The 17,523-nt window shown below is 51.9% G+C and overlaps 1 protein-coding gene across 2 annotated transcripts in view; it reads left to right on the forward strand.

Moving 5' to 3' along the window:
- necab2 (N-terminal EF-hand calcium binding protein 2) overlaps positions 1 to 17,523 on the forward strand; it is a 153,588-nt gene that overhangs the window by 108,694 nt on the left and 27,371 nt on the right. For both annotated transcript variants that reach the window (XM_073069570.1, XM_073069572.1), the window contains exon 8: positions 15,288 to 15,364. In XM_073069570.1, the coding sequence (XP_072925671.1) occupies positions 15,288 to 15,364 (77 nt within the window). The remainder of the gene's footprint in view (positions 1 to 15,287; positions 15,365 to 17,523) is intronic.

The raw sequence follows: 17,523 nt of genomic DNA on the forward strand, positions 1-17,523 counted from the left end.
TACCTGGACACTGTGTTCCATGAAGGGGGGGTTTACCTGGACACTGTGTTCCAGGGAGGGGTGGTTACCTGGACAGTGTGTTCCAGGGAGGGGGGGGGGGGTTACCTGGACTCTGTGTTCTGGGGGAGGGGGGGTTTACCTGGACTCTGTGTTCCAGGGAGGTGGGGTTTATCTGGACTCTGTGTTTCCAGGGAGGGGGGGGGTTTACCTGGACACTGTGTTCCAGGGAGGGGGGGGTTTACCTGGACTCTGTGTTCCAGGGAGGGGGGTTTTACCTGGATACTGTGTTCCAGGAGGGGGGGGTTTACCTGGACACTGTGTTCCATGGAAGGGGGGTTTACCTGGACTCTGTGTTCCGGGGGAGGGGGAGGGGTTACCTGGACTCTGTGTTCTGGGGGAGGGGGGGTTTACCTGGACTCTGTTCCAGGGAGGGGGAGTTACCTGGACTCTGTGTTCCAGGGAGGGGGGTTTACCTGGATACTGTGTTCCAGGGAGGGGGGGTTACCTGGACTCTGTGTTCCAGGGAGGGGGGGTTTATCTGGACTCTGTGTTCCAGGGAGGGGGTGTTACCTGGACTCTGTGTTCCATGGAGGGGGGGTTTACCTGGATACTGTGTTCCAGGGAGGGGGGGGGGTTTTACCTGGACACTGTGTTCCCTGGAGGGGGGGTTTACCTGGACACTGTGTTCCAGGGAGGGGGGGCTTACCTGGACACTGTGTTCCAGGGAGGGGGGTTTACCTGGACTCTGTGTTCCAGGGAGGGGGGGTTTACCTGGACACTGTGTTCCATGGAGGGGGGGGTTTACCTGGACACTGTGTTCCAGGAGGGGGGGTTACCTGGACAGTGTGTTCCAGGGAGGGGGGGTTACCTGGACTCTGTGTTCCAGGGAGGTGAGGTTTATCTGGACTCTGTGTTGCAGGGAGGGGGGGTTTACCTGGACTCTGTGTTCCAGGGAGGGGGGTTTACCTGGATACTGTGTTCCAGGGAGGGGGGGGGTTTACCTGGACACTGTGTTCCATGGAAGGGGGGTTTACCTGGACTCTGTGTTCTGGGGAGGGGGAGGGGTTACCTGGACTCTGTGTTCTGGGGGAGGGGGGGTTTACCTGGACTCTGTGTTCCAGGGAGGGGGTGTTACCTGGACTCTGTGTTCCAGGGAGGGGGGTTTACCTGGATACTGTGTTCCAGGGAGGGGGGGTTACCTGGACTCTGTGTTCCAGGGAGGGGGGGTTTATCTGGACTCTGTGTTCCAGGGAGGGGGTGTTACCTGGACTCTGTGTTCCATGGAGGGGGGGTTTTACCTGGATACTGTGTTCCAGGGAGGGGGGGGGGTTTACCTGGACACTGTGTTCCCTGGAGGGGGGGTTTACCTGGACACTGTGTTCCAGGGAGGGGGGGTTACCTGGACAGTGTGTTCCAGAGAGGGGGTGTTACCTGGACTCTGTGTTCCAGGGAGGGGGGGTTTACCTGGACACTGTGTTCCATGGACGGGGGGTTTACCTGGACACTGTGTTCCAGGGAGGGGGGGTTACCTGGACAGTGTGTTCCAGGGAGGGGGGGGTTACCTGGACTCTGTGTTCCAGGGAGGTGAGGTTTATCTGGACACTGTGTTCCATGGAGGGGGGGGGGTTTACCTGGACACTGTGTTCCAGGGAGGGGGGCTTACCTGGATACTGTGTTCCCTGGAGGGGGGGGGTTACCTGGATACTGTGTTCCAGGGAGGGTGGGTTTATCTGGACACTGTGTTCCATGGAGGGGGGGGGTTTACCTGGACACTGTGTTCCAGGGAGGGGGGGCTTACCTGGATACTGTGTTCCAGGCAGGGGGGGTTACCTGGATACTGTGTTCCAGGGAGGGGGGGTTTACCTGGACAGTGTGTTCCAGGGAGGGGGGTTTACCTGGACTCTGTGTTCCAGGGAGGGGGGGTTACCTGTACTCTGTGTTCCAGGGAGGGGGGGTTTACTGGACAGTGTGTTCCAGGGAGGGGGGTTTTCCTGGACTCTGTGTTCCAGGGAGGGGGGTTTTACCTGGACAGTGTGTTCCAGGGAGGGGGGTTTACCTGGACTCTGTGTTCCGGGGAGGGGGGGTTTACCTGGATACTGTGTTCCGGGGAGGGGGGTTTACCTGGACAGTGTGTTCCAGGGAGGGGGGTTTACCTGGACTCTGTGTTCCGGGGAGGGGGTGTTACCTGGACTCTGTGTTCCAGGGAGGGGGGTTTACCTGTACAGTGTGTTCCAGGGAGGGGGGGTTTACCTGGACTCTGTGTTCCAGGGAGGGGGGGTTACCTGGATACTGTGTTCCGGGGAGGGGGGGTTACCTGGACTCTGTGTTCTGGGGGAGGGGGGGTGTTACCTGGACAGTGTGTTCCATGGAGGGGGGGGTTACCTGGACTCTGTGTTCCAGGGAGGTGGGGTTTATCTGGACACTGTGTTCCATGGAGGGGGGGTTACCTGGATACTGTGTTCCAGGGAGGGGGGGGGGGTTTATCTGGACACTGTGTTCCATGGAGGGGGGGTTTATCTGGACACTGTGTTCCAGGGAGGGGGGGGGGGTTACCTGGATACTGTGTTCCAGGGAGGGGGGTTTATCTGGGACACTGTGTTCCATGGAGGGCGGGGTTTATCTGGACACTGTGTTCCATGGAGGGGGGGGTTTACCTGGACACTGTGTTCCAGGGAGGGGGGGTTACCTGGATACTGTGTTCCAGGGAGGGGGGGGTTTACCTGGATACTGTGTTCCAGGGAGGGGGGGGTTACCTGGATACTGTGTTCCAGGGAGGGGGGGGTTACCTGGACAGTGTGTTCCATGGAGGGGGGGTTACCTGGACTCTGTGTTCCAGGGAGGGGGGGGTTTACCTGGACAGTGTGTTCCAGGGAGGGGGGGTTACCTGGACAGTGTGTTCCAGGGAGGGGGTGTTACCTGGACTCTGTGTTCCAGGGAGGGGGGGTTACCTGGATACTGTGTTCCAGGGAGGGGGGGGGTTTACCTGGACACTGTGTTCCAGGGAGGGGGGGTTTACCTGGACACTGTGTTCCAGGGAGGGGGTTTACCTGGACACTGTGTTTCCAGGGAGGGGGGGGGGTTTACCTGGACACTGTGTTCCAGGGAGGGGGGGGTTACCTGGACAGTGTGTTCCAGGAGGGGGGGGGTTTCCTGGACTCTGTGTTCCAGGGGAGTGGGGGTTTACCTGGACACTGTGTTCCAGGGAGGGGGGGTTACCTGGACTCTGTGTTCCAGGGAGGGGGGTTTATCTGGACACTGTGTTCCATGGAGGGGGGGTTACCTGGACTCTGTGTTCCAGGGAGGGGGGCGTTACCTGGATACTGTGTTCCAGGGAGGGGGGGTTTACCTGGACAGTGTGTTCCAGGGAGGGGGGGGGTTACCTGGACTCTGTGTTCCAGGGAGGAGGGGTTACCTGGACTCTGTGTTCCATGGAGGGGGGGGTTACCTGGACTCTGTGTTCCAGGGAGGGGGGGCGTTACCTGGATACTGTGTTCCAGGGAGGGGGGGGTTTACCTGGACTCTGTGTTCCAGGGAGGGGGACGTTACCTGGATACTGTGTTCCAGGGAGGGGGGGGTTACCTGGACTCTGTGTTCCAGGGAGGGGGGGGGTTACCTGGACACTGTGTTCCATGGAGGGGGGGTTACCTGGACTCTGTGTTCCAGGGAGGGGGGCGTTACCTGGATACTGTGTTCCAGGGAGGGGGGGGTTACTTGGACTCTGTGTTCCAGGGAGGGGGGGGTTACCTGGACTCTGTGTTCCAGGGAGGGGGGGTTACCTGGACTCTGTGTTCCAGTGAGGGGGGGGTTACCTGGACTCTGTGTTCAGGGAGGGGGACGTTACCTGGATACTGTGTTCCAGGGAGGGGGGGGTTACCTGGACTCTGTGTTCCAGGAGGGGGGGGGGGTTACCTGGACACTGTGTTCCATGGAGGGGGGGTTACCTGGACTCTGTGTTCCAGGGAGGGGGGCGTTACCTGGATACTGTGTTTCCAGGGAGGGGGGGGTTACTTGGACTCTGTGTTCCAGGGAGGGGGGGGTTACCTGGACTCTGTGTTCCAGGGAGGGGGGGTTACCTGGACTCTGTGTTCCAGTGAGGGGGGGTTACCTGGCAGTGTGTTCCAGGGAGGGGGGTTACCTGGACTCTGTGTTCTGGGGAAGGGGGTTATCTGGATACTGTGTTCCAGGGAGGGGGGTTATCTGGACAGTGTGTTCCCAGGAGGCAGTCGCACCTAGTAGATTAACTATTTCAAATTCTGTCTGTGGCCAGGGACAAGAGTGTGTGACTCCGAGTGAGGCAGGTCGAGGTGGTGCCTCAGGAAGCTCAGTCCTTGAGTTTGCTCAATAGGTCTGAAAGAGGATGTGAGTGGGTGCTGCAGGATGGATAAGTGATGGAATTTTGGCTCGTGGTTCAGGGAGACATTCAAGGGAGGGAGAGAAGTGAAACTGTAATTGGGAATAGTACAGTCAGGGTAATAGAGACAATTCTACTTTGAAACTATCAAGAGTCCCAAGGGCCTGGTGCCTAGATTCGGGACGTCTCTTCTGACCTGAGGAGGAATTTGGAGTAAGAAGTGGAAATCCAATTCTCCTGGAATATGTGGGTACCAGTGATGCTGGAAGGAGAAGGAAAGAGGTCCTGCTGAGGGAATTTGAGTTTTAGGGACTATATTAAAATGCAGAACCAAAAAGGTAATAATCTCAGAATTGTTGGATTCAGGATGTATTTATCAACTGTACATCAAAACATACAGTGAAATGTACATACAGGGAACATACAGTGAAATGAACATACAATGAACATACAGGGAACATACGGTGAAATGAACATACAATGAACATACAGGGAACATACGGTGAAATGAACATACAGGGAACATACAGTGAAATGCACATACAGGGAACATACAGTGAAATGAACATACAATGAACATACAGGGAACGTACGGTGAAATGCACATACAGGGAAACATACAGTGAAATGCACATACAGAGAACATACAGTGAAATGAACATGCAATGAACATACAGGGAAATGCACATACAGTGAAATAAACATACAGGGAACATACAGTAAAATGCACACACAGGGAACATATAGTGAAAGGTGTCATTTGAGTTAACAAAAGCAAATCAAACCTCTTTGCTCCACCCATCCACTCAAACACAGACTGCCTTCAATCCCAGGACCGGCTACCTACGGTGGATTCACGGACTCAAGGACATAGGATCTCCGACTTTCCTAGTCAATTCATGGACTCAGAGACATTTGATCACTGACTTTCCCAGTGGAATAACAAACTTGGGTCACAAACTTCCCCAGTGGGATTCACGGTCTCAGGTACAGGGTCTCCGAATTCCCCAGTGGATTCACGGTCTCAGGTACAGGGTCTCCGACTTCCCCAGTGGGTTCACAGTCTCAGGTACAGGGTCTCTCGCCTTCCCCAGTGGATTCACGGTCTCAGGTACAGGGTCTCCGACTTCCCCAGTGGATTCACGGTCTCAGGTACAGGGTCTCCGACTTCCCCAGTGGATTCACAGTCTCAGGTACAGGGTCTCTGACTTCCCCAGTGGATTCACAGACTCAGGTACAGGGGTCTCCGACTTCCCCAGTGGGTTCACGGTCTCAGGTACAGGGTCTCCGACTTCCCCAGTGGACTCACGGTCTCAGGTACAGGGTCTCCGACTTCCCCAGTGGATTCACAGTCTCAGGTACAGGGTCTCCGACTTCCCCAGTGGATTCACAGTCTCAGGTACAGGGTCTCCGACTTCCCCAGTGGATTCACGGTCTCAGGTACAGGGTCTCCAACTTCCCCAGTGGATTCACAGACTCAGGTACAGGGGTCTCCGACTTCCCCAGTGGATTCACAGACTCAGGTACAGGGTCTCCAACTTCCCCAGTGGATTCACAGACTCAGGTACAGGGTCTCCGACTTCCCCAGTGGATTCACGGTCTCAGGTACAGGGTCTCCGACTTCCCCAGTGGATTCACGGTCTCAGGTACAGGGTCTCCGACTTCCCCAGTGGATTCACGGGTCTCAGGTACAGGGTCTCCGACTTCCCCAGTGGATTCACAGACTCAGGTACAGGGTCTCCGACTTCCCCAGTGGATTCACAGACTCAGGTACAGGGTCTCCGACTTCCCCAGTGGGTTCACAGTCTCAGGTACAGGGTCTTCGCTTCCCCAGTGGATTCACGGTCTCAGGTACAGGGTCTCCGACTTCCCCCAGTGGATTCACAGACTCAGGTACAGGGTCTCCGACTTCCCCAGTGGACTCACGGTCTCAGGGTACAGGGTCTCCGCCTTCCCCAGTGGGTTCACAGTCTCAGGTACAGGGTCTCCGACTTCCCCAGTGGATTCACAGTCTCAGGTACAGGGTCTCCGACTTCCCCAGTGGATTCACAGTCTCAGGTACAGGGTCTCCGACTTCCCCAGTGATTCACAGTCTCAGGTACAGGGTCTTCGCCTTCCCCAGTGGATTCACGGTCTCAGGTACAGGGTCTCCGACTTCCCCAGTGGATTCACGGTCTCAGGTACAGGGTCTCCGACTTCCCCAGTGGATTCACAGTCTCAGGTACAGGGTCTCCGAATTCCCCAGTGGATTCACGGTCTCAGGTACAGGGTCTCCGACTTCCCCAGTGGGTTCACAGTCTCAGGTACAGGGTCTTCGCCTTCCCCAGTGGATTCACGGTCTCAGGTACAGGGGTCTCCGACTTCCCCAGTGGATTCAAGGTCTCAGGTACAGGGTCTCCGACTTCCCCAGTGGATTCACAGTCTCAGGTACAGGGTCTCTGACTTCCCAGTGGATTCACAGACTCAGGTACAGGGTCTCCGACTTCCCCAGTGGGTTTCACGGTCCTCAGGTACAGGGTCTCCGACTTCCCCAGTGGACTCACGGTCTCAGGTACAGGGTCTCCGACTTCCCCAGTGGATTCACAGTCTCAGGTACAGGGTCTCCGACTTCCCCAGTGGATTCACAGTCTCAGGTACAGGGTCTCCGACTTCCCCAGTGGATTCACAGACTCAGGTACAGGGTCTCCGACTTCCCCAGTGGACTCACGGTCTCAGGTACAGGGTCTCCGACTTCCCCAGTGGACTCACGGTCTCAGGTACAGGGTCTCCGACTTCCCCAGTGGACTCACGGTCTCAGGTACAGGGTCTCCGACTTCCCCAGTGGATTCACAGTCTCAGGTACAGGGTCTCCGACTTCCCCAGTGGATTCACGGTCTCAGGTACAGGGTCTCCGACTTCCCCAGTGGATTCACAGTCTCAGGTACAGGGTCTCCCGACTTCCCCAGTGGATTCACAGTCTCAGGTACAGGGTCTCTGACTTCCCCAGTGGATTCACAGACTCAGGTACAGGGGTCTCCGACTTCCCCAGTGGGTTCACGGTCTCAGGTACAGGGTCTCCGACTTCCCCAGTGGATTCATGGTCTCAGGTACAGGGTCTCCGACTTCCCCAGTGGATTCACAGACTCAGGTACAGGGGGTCTCCGACTTCCCCAGTGGATTCACAGTCTCAGGTACAGGGTCTCCGACTTCCCCAGTGGATTCACAGTCTCAGGTACAGGGTCTCCGACTTCCCCAGTGGGTTCACAGTCTCAGGTACAGGGTCTCCGACTTCCCCAGTGGATTCACAGTCTCAGGTACAGGGTCTCCGACTTCCCCAGTGGGTTCACAGTCTCAGGTACAGGGTCTCCGACTTCCCCAGTGGATTCACAGTCTCAGGTACAGGGTCTCCGACTTCCCCAGTGGGTTCACAGTCTCAGGTACAGGGTCTCCGACTTCCCCAGTGGATTCACAGTCTCAGGTACAGGGTGTCCGACTTCCCCAGTGGGTTCACAGTCTCAGGTACAGGGTCTCCGACTTCCCCAGTGGATTCACAGTCTCAGGTACAGGGTCTCCGCCTTCCCCAGTGGATTCACGGTCTCAGGTACAGGGTCTCCGACTTCCCCAGTGGATTCACAGTCCTCAGGTACAGGGTCTCCGACTTCCCCAGTGGGTTCACAGACTCAGGTACAGGGTCTCCGACTTCCCCAGTGGATTCACAGTCTCAGGTACAGGGTCTCCGACTTCCCCAGTGGATTCACAGACTCAGGTACAGGGTCTCCGACTTCCCCAGTGGATTCACAGTCTCAGGTACAGGGTCTCCGACTTCCCCAGTGGATTCACAGACTCAGGTACAGGGTCTCCGACTTCCCAGTGGGTTCACAGTCTCAGGTACAGGGTCTCCGACTTCCCCAGTGGATTCACAGTCTCAGGTACAGGGGTCTCCAACTTCCCCAGTGGGGTTCACAGTCTCAGGTACAGGGTCTCCGACTTCCCCAGTGGGTTCACAGTCTCAGGTACAGGGTCTCCGACTTCCCCAGTGGATTCACAGACTCAGGTACAGGGTCTCCGACTTCCCCAGTGGGTTCACAGTCTCAGGTACAGGGTCTCCGACTTCCCCAGTGGATTCACAGTCTCAGGTACAGGGTCTCCGACTTCCCCAGTGGATTCACAGTCTCAGGTACAGGGTCTCCGACTTCCCCAGTGGGTTCACAGTCTCAGGTAAAAGAGGATGCCAAATGTTTTTTTTAAGAACATATTGAAAGTGTAAAAGCCAGGTGTGTCATTGGGACACACGGGAAATAATTGGAAAATAATGCTGATAAAGTAGTAATGGGGAAATATAAATTGTCACACACTATATAACTACTTTGCGTCAGTCTTCACTGTGAACGAAACCAGCAGCAGGCCAGAAACATAAGAATTTCAAATGGCGGTAGTGAGATTAGTCACTATTACTAAAGAGAAGGCATTTGGAAATCTGAGAGATATAAGACAAAATGGACGGCACTCAGTGTCTGATGGAGTAAGCTGAAGAGACTCTCCATGTATTAGCAATGATCTTTTAAGAACCATCAGATTCCTGAATGGATCTGGTGGACTGGAGAATTGCAAATGTCACTGCAGTTTTTAAGAAGGGAGGACAGGAGTGAAAAGACAGGAAATTATTGACCATTTAGTGTGACTTCAGTGGTTAGAAAGATGTTTGAGTCCATTATTGACAAGGTGCCACACATTTAGCCTACTCACCAAGCTAAGAGCCCATGGTATTACAGGGCACGTAACTGGCATGGTTGAGCATTGGCTGATTGGTAGGAGCCAGTAAGAGTGAATAAAAGGATTCTTTTCTGGTTTGTGCCAGTGACTAGTGGTGTTCCACAGGGGTTGGTGTTGGGACTGTTTCTTTTTATGCTGTATATTAGTGATTTAGATAATGGAATAAGTAGCTTTGTTGCTAAATTTTCAGACAATATGAAGATTGGTGGAGGGGACAGGTAGTGTTGAGGAAACAGGTTGGCTGCAGAAGGACTTAGACAGATTAGGAGAATGGGCAAGAAATTGGCAAATGTAATATAATGTTGGAAAATGCATGGTCATGCACTTTGGTAGCAGAAATAAATGCCTGGACTATTTTCGAAATGGAGAGAAAATCCAAAAATCTAAGATGCCAAAGGGGATTTGCAAGTCCTTGTGCAGAACACCCTGAAGTTTAACTTGCAGATTGAGTTGGTGATGCGGAATGCAAATGCAATGTTAGCATTCATTTCAAGAGGTCTAGAATCCAAGAGCAGGGATGTGATGCTGAGGGTTTATAAGGCACTGGTGAGGCCTCACCTTGAGTATCGTGAACAGTTTGGGCTCCTTATCTGAGAAAAGATGTGCCGCATTGGAGAGGGTTCAGAACAGGTTCACAAGGATGATTCTGGGAATGAAAGGGTTATCATCCGAGGAACATTTGACGGCTCTAGGTCTGTACTAGCTTGGATTTAGAAGGATGAAGGGAGATCTCATTGAAACCTTTTGAATGGCGTAGAGAGAGTAGACGTGGAAAGGATGTTTTAACGGTGGAAAAGTCAGGGCACAGTCTCAGGATAGAGGGGCGTCCATTCAAAACGGAGGTGCGGAGAAATTTCTTTAGCCAGAGGGTGGTGAACTTGTGGAATTTGTTACCGCAGGCATGTGGAGGTCAGGTCATTGGGTGCATTTAAGGCAGAGCTTGATAGGTTATTGATTGTCCACAGCATCAAAAGATATGGGGAGAAGGCTGTGGAGAGGGCAAAAGGCTCAGCCATGACTGAATAGTGGAGCAGATCTGATGGGCCAAATGGCCTAAATCTGCTGCGATATTTTACGGTCTTATTAAGGATGAGGTTTTGGGATACTTGATTTCACACAATAAAATATAAGTCAGCATTGGTTTCCTTAAGGAGAAATCTTCCTGACAAACATAGGGAATTATTATAACAGGGAGGATAGACAAAGGTGAATAAGTTGATGTTTACTTGGATTTTCATAAGGTTCCACACTTGAGGCTATGAAACAAGATAAGAGCCCACGGCATTACAGAATGATAGAAGGAAAAGGCTGCCTGTTCTGGTTGGCTGGTACCCACAAGGGTCAGCATTGGGCCACATTATTAGTGATGATCTGGATGGTGGAATTGACCAGGTGTGCAGTCAATACAAAGGTAGGGGGAGAAGCAGGCAGATTTGAAAAGGCATGTAGTCTGCAGAAAGACTGAGGTCTGTGGGAGGTCAGGGACACTGGTGGTGCCTCTGGCTGTTACAGCTGTGAAAAGTGAGTCCAGGTCCAGCTCCTGAAGGACCGTGTTGGGCCACTGGAGAGGCAACTGGATGACCTCAGGTTCATCCAGGAAAATCAGAGTTTTCTGGACAGGACCTACAGCGAGATCGTTACACCGAAGGTACCGGAGGAGAGAACGGGGGCGACGATGAGGAAGGGATGGATGCTTGAAGTACAGGAGACCCCGGGGGATGTGCCACTTGAAAACAGGTTCACCCTCTAGGAAGCTGTCAGGACAGAAGACACTGCCAGTCTGAGAGGCGGACAGGTCTGCGAGTCAAAGACTGGCGCTGAAGCAGAGCCGAGGAGACAGGCGTCAGGCAGAGCCGTGGTAGTAGGGGGACTCCATAGTGAGAGGTACAGAAAGGGGTTTCTGCGGCAACAGGCGGGATTTAAGGATGGTGTGTTGCCTCCCTGGAGCCAGGATCCAGGATGTCACGGACTGATTGCAGGGCATCCTCAAGGGTGAAGGTGAACAGTCGGAGGTGGTAGTGCATGTCGGTACAAATGACGTCGGGAAGAAGAGGAAAGAAATTCTGCAGCGTGACTGCAGAGAACTCGGAAGAAGGCTGAAAAGCAGGACCTCCAGGGTGGTTATCTCCGGTTTGCTTCCAGTTCCTCGTGCTGGTGAGGGCAGGAACAGGGAGATATGGGATCTCAATGTGTGGCTGAGGAGCTGGTGCGGCAAGCAGGGTTTTAGATTCTTAGACCACTGGGATCTGTTTTGGGGTAAGGATGAATTGTACAAAAGGGATGAGTTGCACCTTAACAGGCGGGAGACCAGCATTCTGGCAGGCAGGTTTGCCACTGCTACACAGGTGAGTTTTAAACTAATAAGTGGTGGGGGGGGGGGGGGAGGAGACGAACTGGAAATATAAGGATGGAGTTAAAGGGAAAGAGAGAATAAGAAAAGTTAAGAAAGACAACAGAATTAATGGGGCAGAAAGCTCAGGAAGGGATCGGAGAGTATGGCCAAGTGCAATAGGGATCGATGAGTGAAGCGAGGGGAGTAATGGATTAAAAGTATTATATATGAATGCACGAAGTATAAGAAATAAAGCAGATGAGCTTGAGGCTCAGTTGGAAATTGGCAAGTACGATGTTGTAGGAATAACAGAGACATGGCTGCAAGAGGACCAGAGCTGGGAAATGAATATTCAAGGATATACGTCCTATCGAAAGGACAGACAGGTGGGCAGAGGGAATGGGGTGGCTCTGTTGGTGAGGAATGAAATTCAGTCCCTTGCGAGGGGTGACAAGAATCAGGAGATGTAGAGTCAGTATGAATAGAACTGAGAAATTGTAAGGGCAAAAAGACCCTAATGGGAGTTATCTACAGGCCCCCAAACAGTAGCCTGGATATAGGGTGCAAGTTGAATCAAGAGTTAAAATTGGCATGTCGCAAAGGTAATGCTACGATTGTTATGGGGGATTTCAACATGCAGGTAGACTGGGAGAATCAGGTTCGTACTGGACCCCAAGAAAGGGAGTTTGTGGAGTGCCTCCGAGATGGATTCTTAGAACAGCTTGTAGTGGAGCCTACCAGGGAGAAGGAAATTCTAGATTTAGTGTTGTTTAATGAACTGGATTTGATAAGGGAACTCGAGGTAAAGTAGCCATTAGGAGGTAGTAACCATAATATGATAGGTTTGAATCTACAATTTGAGAGGGAGAAGGGAAAATCAGAAGTGTCAGTATTACAGTTGAACAAAGGGGACGATGAGCCATGAGGGAGGAGCTGGCCAAAGTTGACCGGAAGGACACCCTAGCAGGGATGACAGTGTAACAACAATTACAGTTATTTCTGGGAATAATACAAAAGGTGCAGGATCAGTTCATTCCAAAGAGGAAGAAAGACTCTAAGGGGAGTAGGGGGCGACCATGGCTGACAAGGAAAGTTAAGGACAGTATAAAAATAAAAGAGAAGAAGTATAACATAGCAAAGATGAGCGGGAAGCCAGAGGATTGGGAAACTTTTAAAGAGCAACAGAAGATAACTAAAAAGGTAATACGGGGAGAAAAGATGCGATACGAAGGTAAGCTAGCCAAGAATATAAAGGAGGATAGTAAAAGCTTCTTTAGGTATGTGAAGAGGAAAATATTAGTTAAGACCAAAGTTGAGCCCTTGAAAGCAGAAACGGGTGAATTTATTATGGGGAACAATGAAACGGCAGATGAGTTGAACAGATACTTTGGATCTGTCTTCACTAGGGAAGACACAGACAATCTCCCAGATGTGTAATAGTGGCCAGAGGACCTAGGGTAACGGAGGAACTGAAGGAAATTCACATTAGGCAGAAAATGGTGTTGGGTAGACTGATGGGACTGAAGGCTGATAAATCCCCAGGGCCTGATGGTCTGCATCCCAGGGTACTTAAAGAGGTGGCTCTAGAAATCGTGGATGTATTAGTAATCATTTTCCAGTGTTCTATAGATTCAGGGTCAGTTCCTGAGGATTGGAGGGTTGCTAATGTTATCCCACTTTTTAAGAAAAGAGGGAGAGAGAAAACAGGGAATTATAGACCAGTTAGCCTGACATCAGTGGTGGGGAAGATGCTGGAGTCAATTATAAAAGATGAAATAGCGGCACATTTGTATAGCAGTAACGGGATCGGTCCGAGTCAGCATGGATTTGCGAAGGGAAAATCATGCTTGACTCATCTTCTGGAATTTTTTGAGGATGTAACTATGAAAATGGACAAGGGAGAGCCAGTGGCTGTAGTATACCTGGACTTTCAGAAAGCCTTTGATAAGGTCCCACATAGGGGATTAGTGGGCAAAATTAGGGCACATGGTATTGGGGGTAGGGTACTGACATGGACAGAAAATTGGTTGGCAGACAGGAAACAAAGTGTAGGGATTAACGGGTCCTTTTCAGAATGGCAGGCAGTGACTAATGGGGTACCACAAGGCTCGGTGCTGGGACCGCAGCTATTTACAATATACATTAATGATTTAGATGAAGGGATTAAAAGTAACATTAGCAAATTTGCAGATGGCACAAAGCTGGGTGGCAGTGTGAAATGTGAGGAGAATGTTACGAGAATGCAGGGTGACTTGGACAGGTTGGATGAGTGGGTAAATGTATGGCAGATGCAGTTTAATGTGGATAAATGTAAGGTTATCCACTTTGGTGGCAAGAACAGGAAGGCAGATTACTATCTGAATGGTGTTAAGTTAGGAAAAGGGGAAGTACAACGAGATCTAGGTGTCCTTGTACATCAGTCACTGAAAATAAGCATGCAGGTACAGCAGGCAGTGAAGAAAGCTAATGGCATGTTGGCCTTCATAACAAGGGGAGTTGAGTATAGGAGCAAAGAGGTCCTTCTGCAGTTGTACAGGGCCCTGGTAAGCCCACACCTGGAGTATTGTGTTCAGTTTTGGTCTCCAAATTTGAAGAAGGACATTCTTACTATTGAGGGAGTGCAGCGTAGGTTCACAAGGTTAATTCCTGGGTTGGCGGGACTGTCATATGTTGAAAGATTATAGCGACTGGGCTTGTATACACTGGAATTTAGAAGGATGAGAGGGGATCTGATTGAAACATATAAGATTATTAAGGGATTGGACATGCTAGAGGCAGGAAACATGTTCCCGATGTTGGGGGAGTCCAGAACCAGAGGCCACAGTTTAAGAATAAGGAGTAGGCTATTTAGAATAGAGTTGAGGAAAAACTTTTTCACCCAGAGAGTTGTGGATCTATGGAATGCTCTGCCTCAGAAGACAGTGGAGACCAATTCTCTGGATGCTTTCAAGAAAGAGTTAAATAGAGCTTTTAAAGATATCGGAGTCAAGGGATATGGAGAGAAGGCAGGAACGGGGTACTGATTGTGGATGATCAGCCATGATCACAGTGAATGGTGGTGCTGGCTCAAAGGGCCAAATGGCCTACTCCTGCATCGATTGTCTACAGGAAGATTTAGACAGGTTAGGAGAATGAGAAAGATGGGATACAGTGTGGGAAAGTGTACGGTCATGCACTTTGGTAGAAACAATAAATGTGTAGACTATTTTCTAAAAGAGGAGCAAATTCGGAAATCAGAAGTACAAGGGGACTTGGGAGTCCAAGTGCAGGATTCCCTGAATGTTAAAGTGTGTCAAAGGTTATGGAGAGAAGTAAGAAGAACGGGAGAGAGGGAGGGAAAAGAACGGGTATGACCAAATGGCAAAACAGGCACAATGGCCTAACCTTGCTTTTGTGTCGTATGGTTGTATGGTTCAATATTTCCCAGTCAGAAAGGGGAACCTGCAGGTGGTGGTATTCCCCTGCACCTACAGCCTTTCTCTTTCATGAAGGTGGACGTTGGGGGTTTATGTTTTCTTGTAATTCCCTCCCAGCAGACTTCACCTCTTCTCTATGGTCAGAGCCTCCAAATACTGGCCTGCTGTTCCACTCTGAACCCATCCCAATCTCAGGCACCGTTCCCCTCTCCCACCTCACCCCAACCTTAAACCTTATCTGACTCAGTCTGACTCTGACCAAGTGCAGACAGCTGTAGACCTCACAGATTGGCAGAATCGTACAGAACAGAAATGGGTCCTTAGCTTATCTCATCCATGCCGACTTTTTAAAGCACCCACACTAATCCCATTGCTCACATGTTGTCTGTCTCTGGAAGGGAAGCTTGTACTGAGTTTTGTCTCTGTCCCCATGCAGTAACAGCCAGCAGAGGAGACAGCCTGGAGCTACAGATCAACAGACTCGCTGAATTAATCGGCCGCCTGGAGGACAAGGTGAGAGGGCAGTATCGGGAGCGTCTACTGATGCTCGTCCCTCCGCTATTGTGGGGTTTCGGGGGAAGAGGTTTGGAACTATCAAAATACCAGGAAGGGTTCTGGACCAAACATTCTTTCAGTTCCACAGGTGCAGGCTGCTCCTGGGTCTCTGCTGAGTGCAATCTTCAAAGGATAGAAACCTTGGTCAGGCGCGCCCTGAGACCCTTAACCCCCAACCACACTCACCAGTTCCTGCCCTGATCTCGCCCACGTAACAGTCGCTGCTAAGGAACCTGCCTCACCAGTTTCTGCCTAGGGTCTTCCCCCACCAGTATTTCCCCAGGCTGTGAGGGTGACTCTGCATCCAGCGGGGCGTTCGTCCTGGTCTAACGCTAATCCCATAGAGAGCACAGCTGGAAACTGAGCTCAGTGCTGTACCGAGTGGTGAGGAGAGAGTCTGCATCCTGGTAAGAGTCGTAAAGTAAATACCCACTCACTTCCTGGGGCTCTGCCAAACACAGGCTTCACAGCCAGCCAACTCCAGCAAGGTATGATGGTGCCAAAGTTCGCTGGAGCCGATTAGTGACAATTAAGCCGACACCCAAGTGAACTGCAACCCAGTGTCGGTGGTTGAGAATTTCCACTGATCACGTTACCTTACCCAGGTCAGCCGTCTCCACTGGAATTCACTGAGACTGGCATCGTGAGCCTGCCTGCAGCTCAGCTTGCTCCATGGGTGAAGGAACAGCAGATGCCTCTGGTCATCTAGAGGTGTGTTGACATGCTCCTGGTCTGATTCTGACAGCAGGCACACGGTAACGGAATCCTCCAAACCTCGGTGAGTCTCCAAACCTCGGTGAGCCTCCAAACCTCGGTGAGCCTCCAAACCTCGGTGAGCCTCCAAATCTCGGTGAGCCTCCAAACCTCGGTGAGCCTCCAAACCTCGGTGAGCCTCCAAATCTCGGTGAGCCTCCAAACCTCGGTGAGTCTCCAAACCTCGGTGAGCCTCCAAACCTCGGTGAGCCTTCAAATCTCGGTGAGCCTCCAAAATCATTCAGGTTCACCCCACTTATTCATAATAAAAATCTTTTCTCTCTGGTCCAAAACGTGGAACAGGCCATCATAAAGGGGATATTGGATAGTGTCATGGTAGAGGAAAACAAACGAGGTGGAATGTAGGTCCACAGGAACCCAAGAGTGCTGTACGCCGTGATGGGAGGTAAGAATAGGTGAAAAGGAATTGAATTTACAGAGGAGGGTGGAACGCTGTGGAGAGGCTGACCAGGCAGTCCTGGCGTCAGGAATGAAATCCCCTGGCACTCGTGACGGCTGCCCGAATGCCAGTTCTGCCATAGATGACTGCAGGTCCTCTTTTGGAGCTGTTCTGAGCCCCAGTAGGACCCACAGGAGACGATCACGCACAGAGCAACCTTTAAGGAGCAGTGAAACCCCTCGCGTAGGTCATTGGATTGCTGGTGATACGCCGTGGTGTGATGTAGCCTAATGCTGAGGTTCTGGGACATCACAGCCCAGAGGTCTGAAATGAATGGGGACCATGGTGAGAAGAAATATCAGATGGGGTGCCAAACCGAGCAACTCAGGTACTGATGAATGTCTGAGCCACACCTGCAGCCATCGTCGATGCTGGAGAGACGAGCTCTGGTGGTATCGTCCACCGTGGTGAGGAGGTACATTCAGCCGCGGGGTGTGGGGGGTAAGAGGACCAACAAGCTCCACATTGACATGGTCAAACCATCACTCAGGGACCTCAAAAGCTGCCAACGGCGCTGAACATAATGGATAACTTTTCTCCTGTTGGTGCTCCACAAAAGCTGCAGTTCAATCGGTCCTTTCAAAGGCTGTGCCGTACAAACTTCAGTGCAACCAGATTCTGTGAGGCCTCCATACATGCGAGAGACCACGTGTGGGTACAATGGGGAGAGGGCGACCGGCTGAGACATCACAGAGGAGAGAAACACCAGCTTCACTGAACTTAACGTCAGCCAGCAGCAGGCCGGTGACTGCTGTCCTGCAAGCCCGAATCTCTGGGTCAGTAGCTTCGTCAGCTGCCATACTGGCACAGTCAACCCCTATGTGTACGGCCTTGATGGCTGGCCGTGACAGACAATCCGCCATGACATCATATTTCCCCTTGATATGTTGAATATCAGTTGTGA

This window comes from Hemitrygon akajei, chromosome 17 (assembly GCF_048418815.1).
Source record: "Hemitrygon akajei chromosome 17, sHemAka1.3, whole genome shotgun sequence".
Classification (NCBI taxonomy): domain Eukaryota; kingdom Metazoa; phylum Chordata; class Chondrichthyes; order Myliobatiformes; family Dasyatidae; genus Hemitrygon; species Hemitrygon akajei.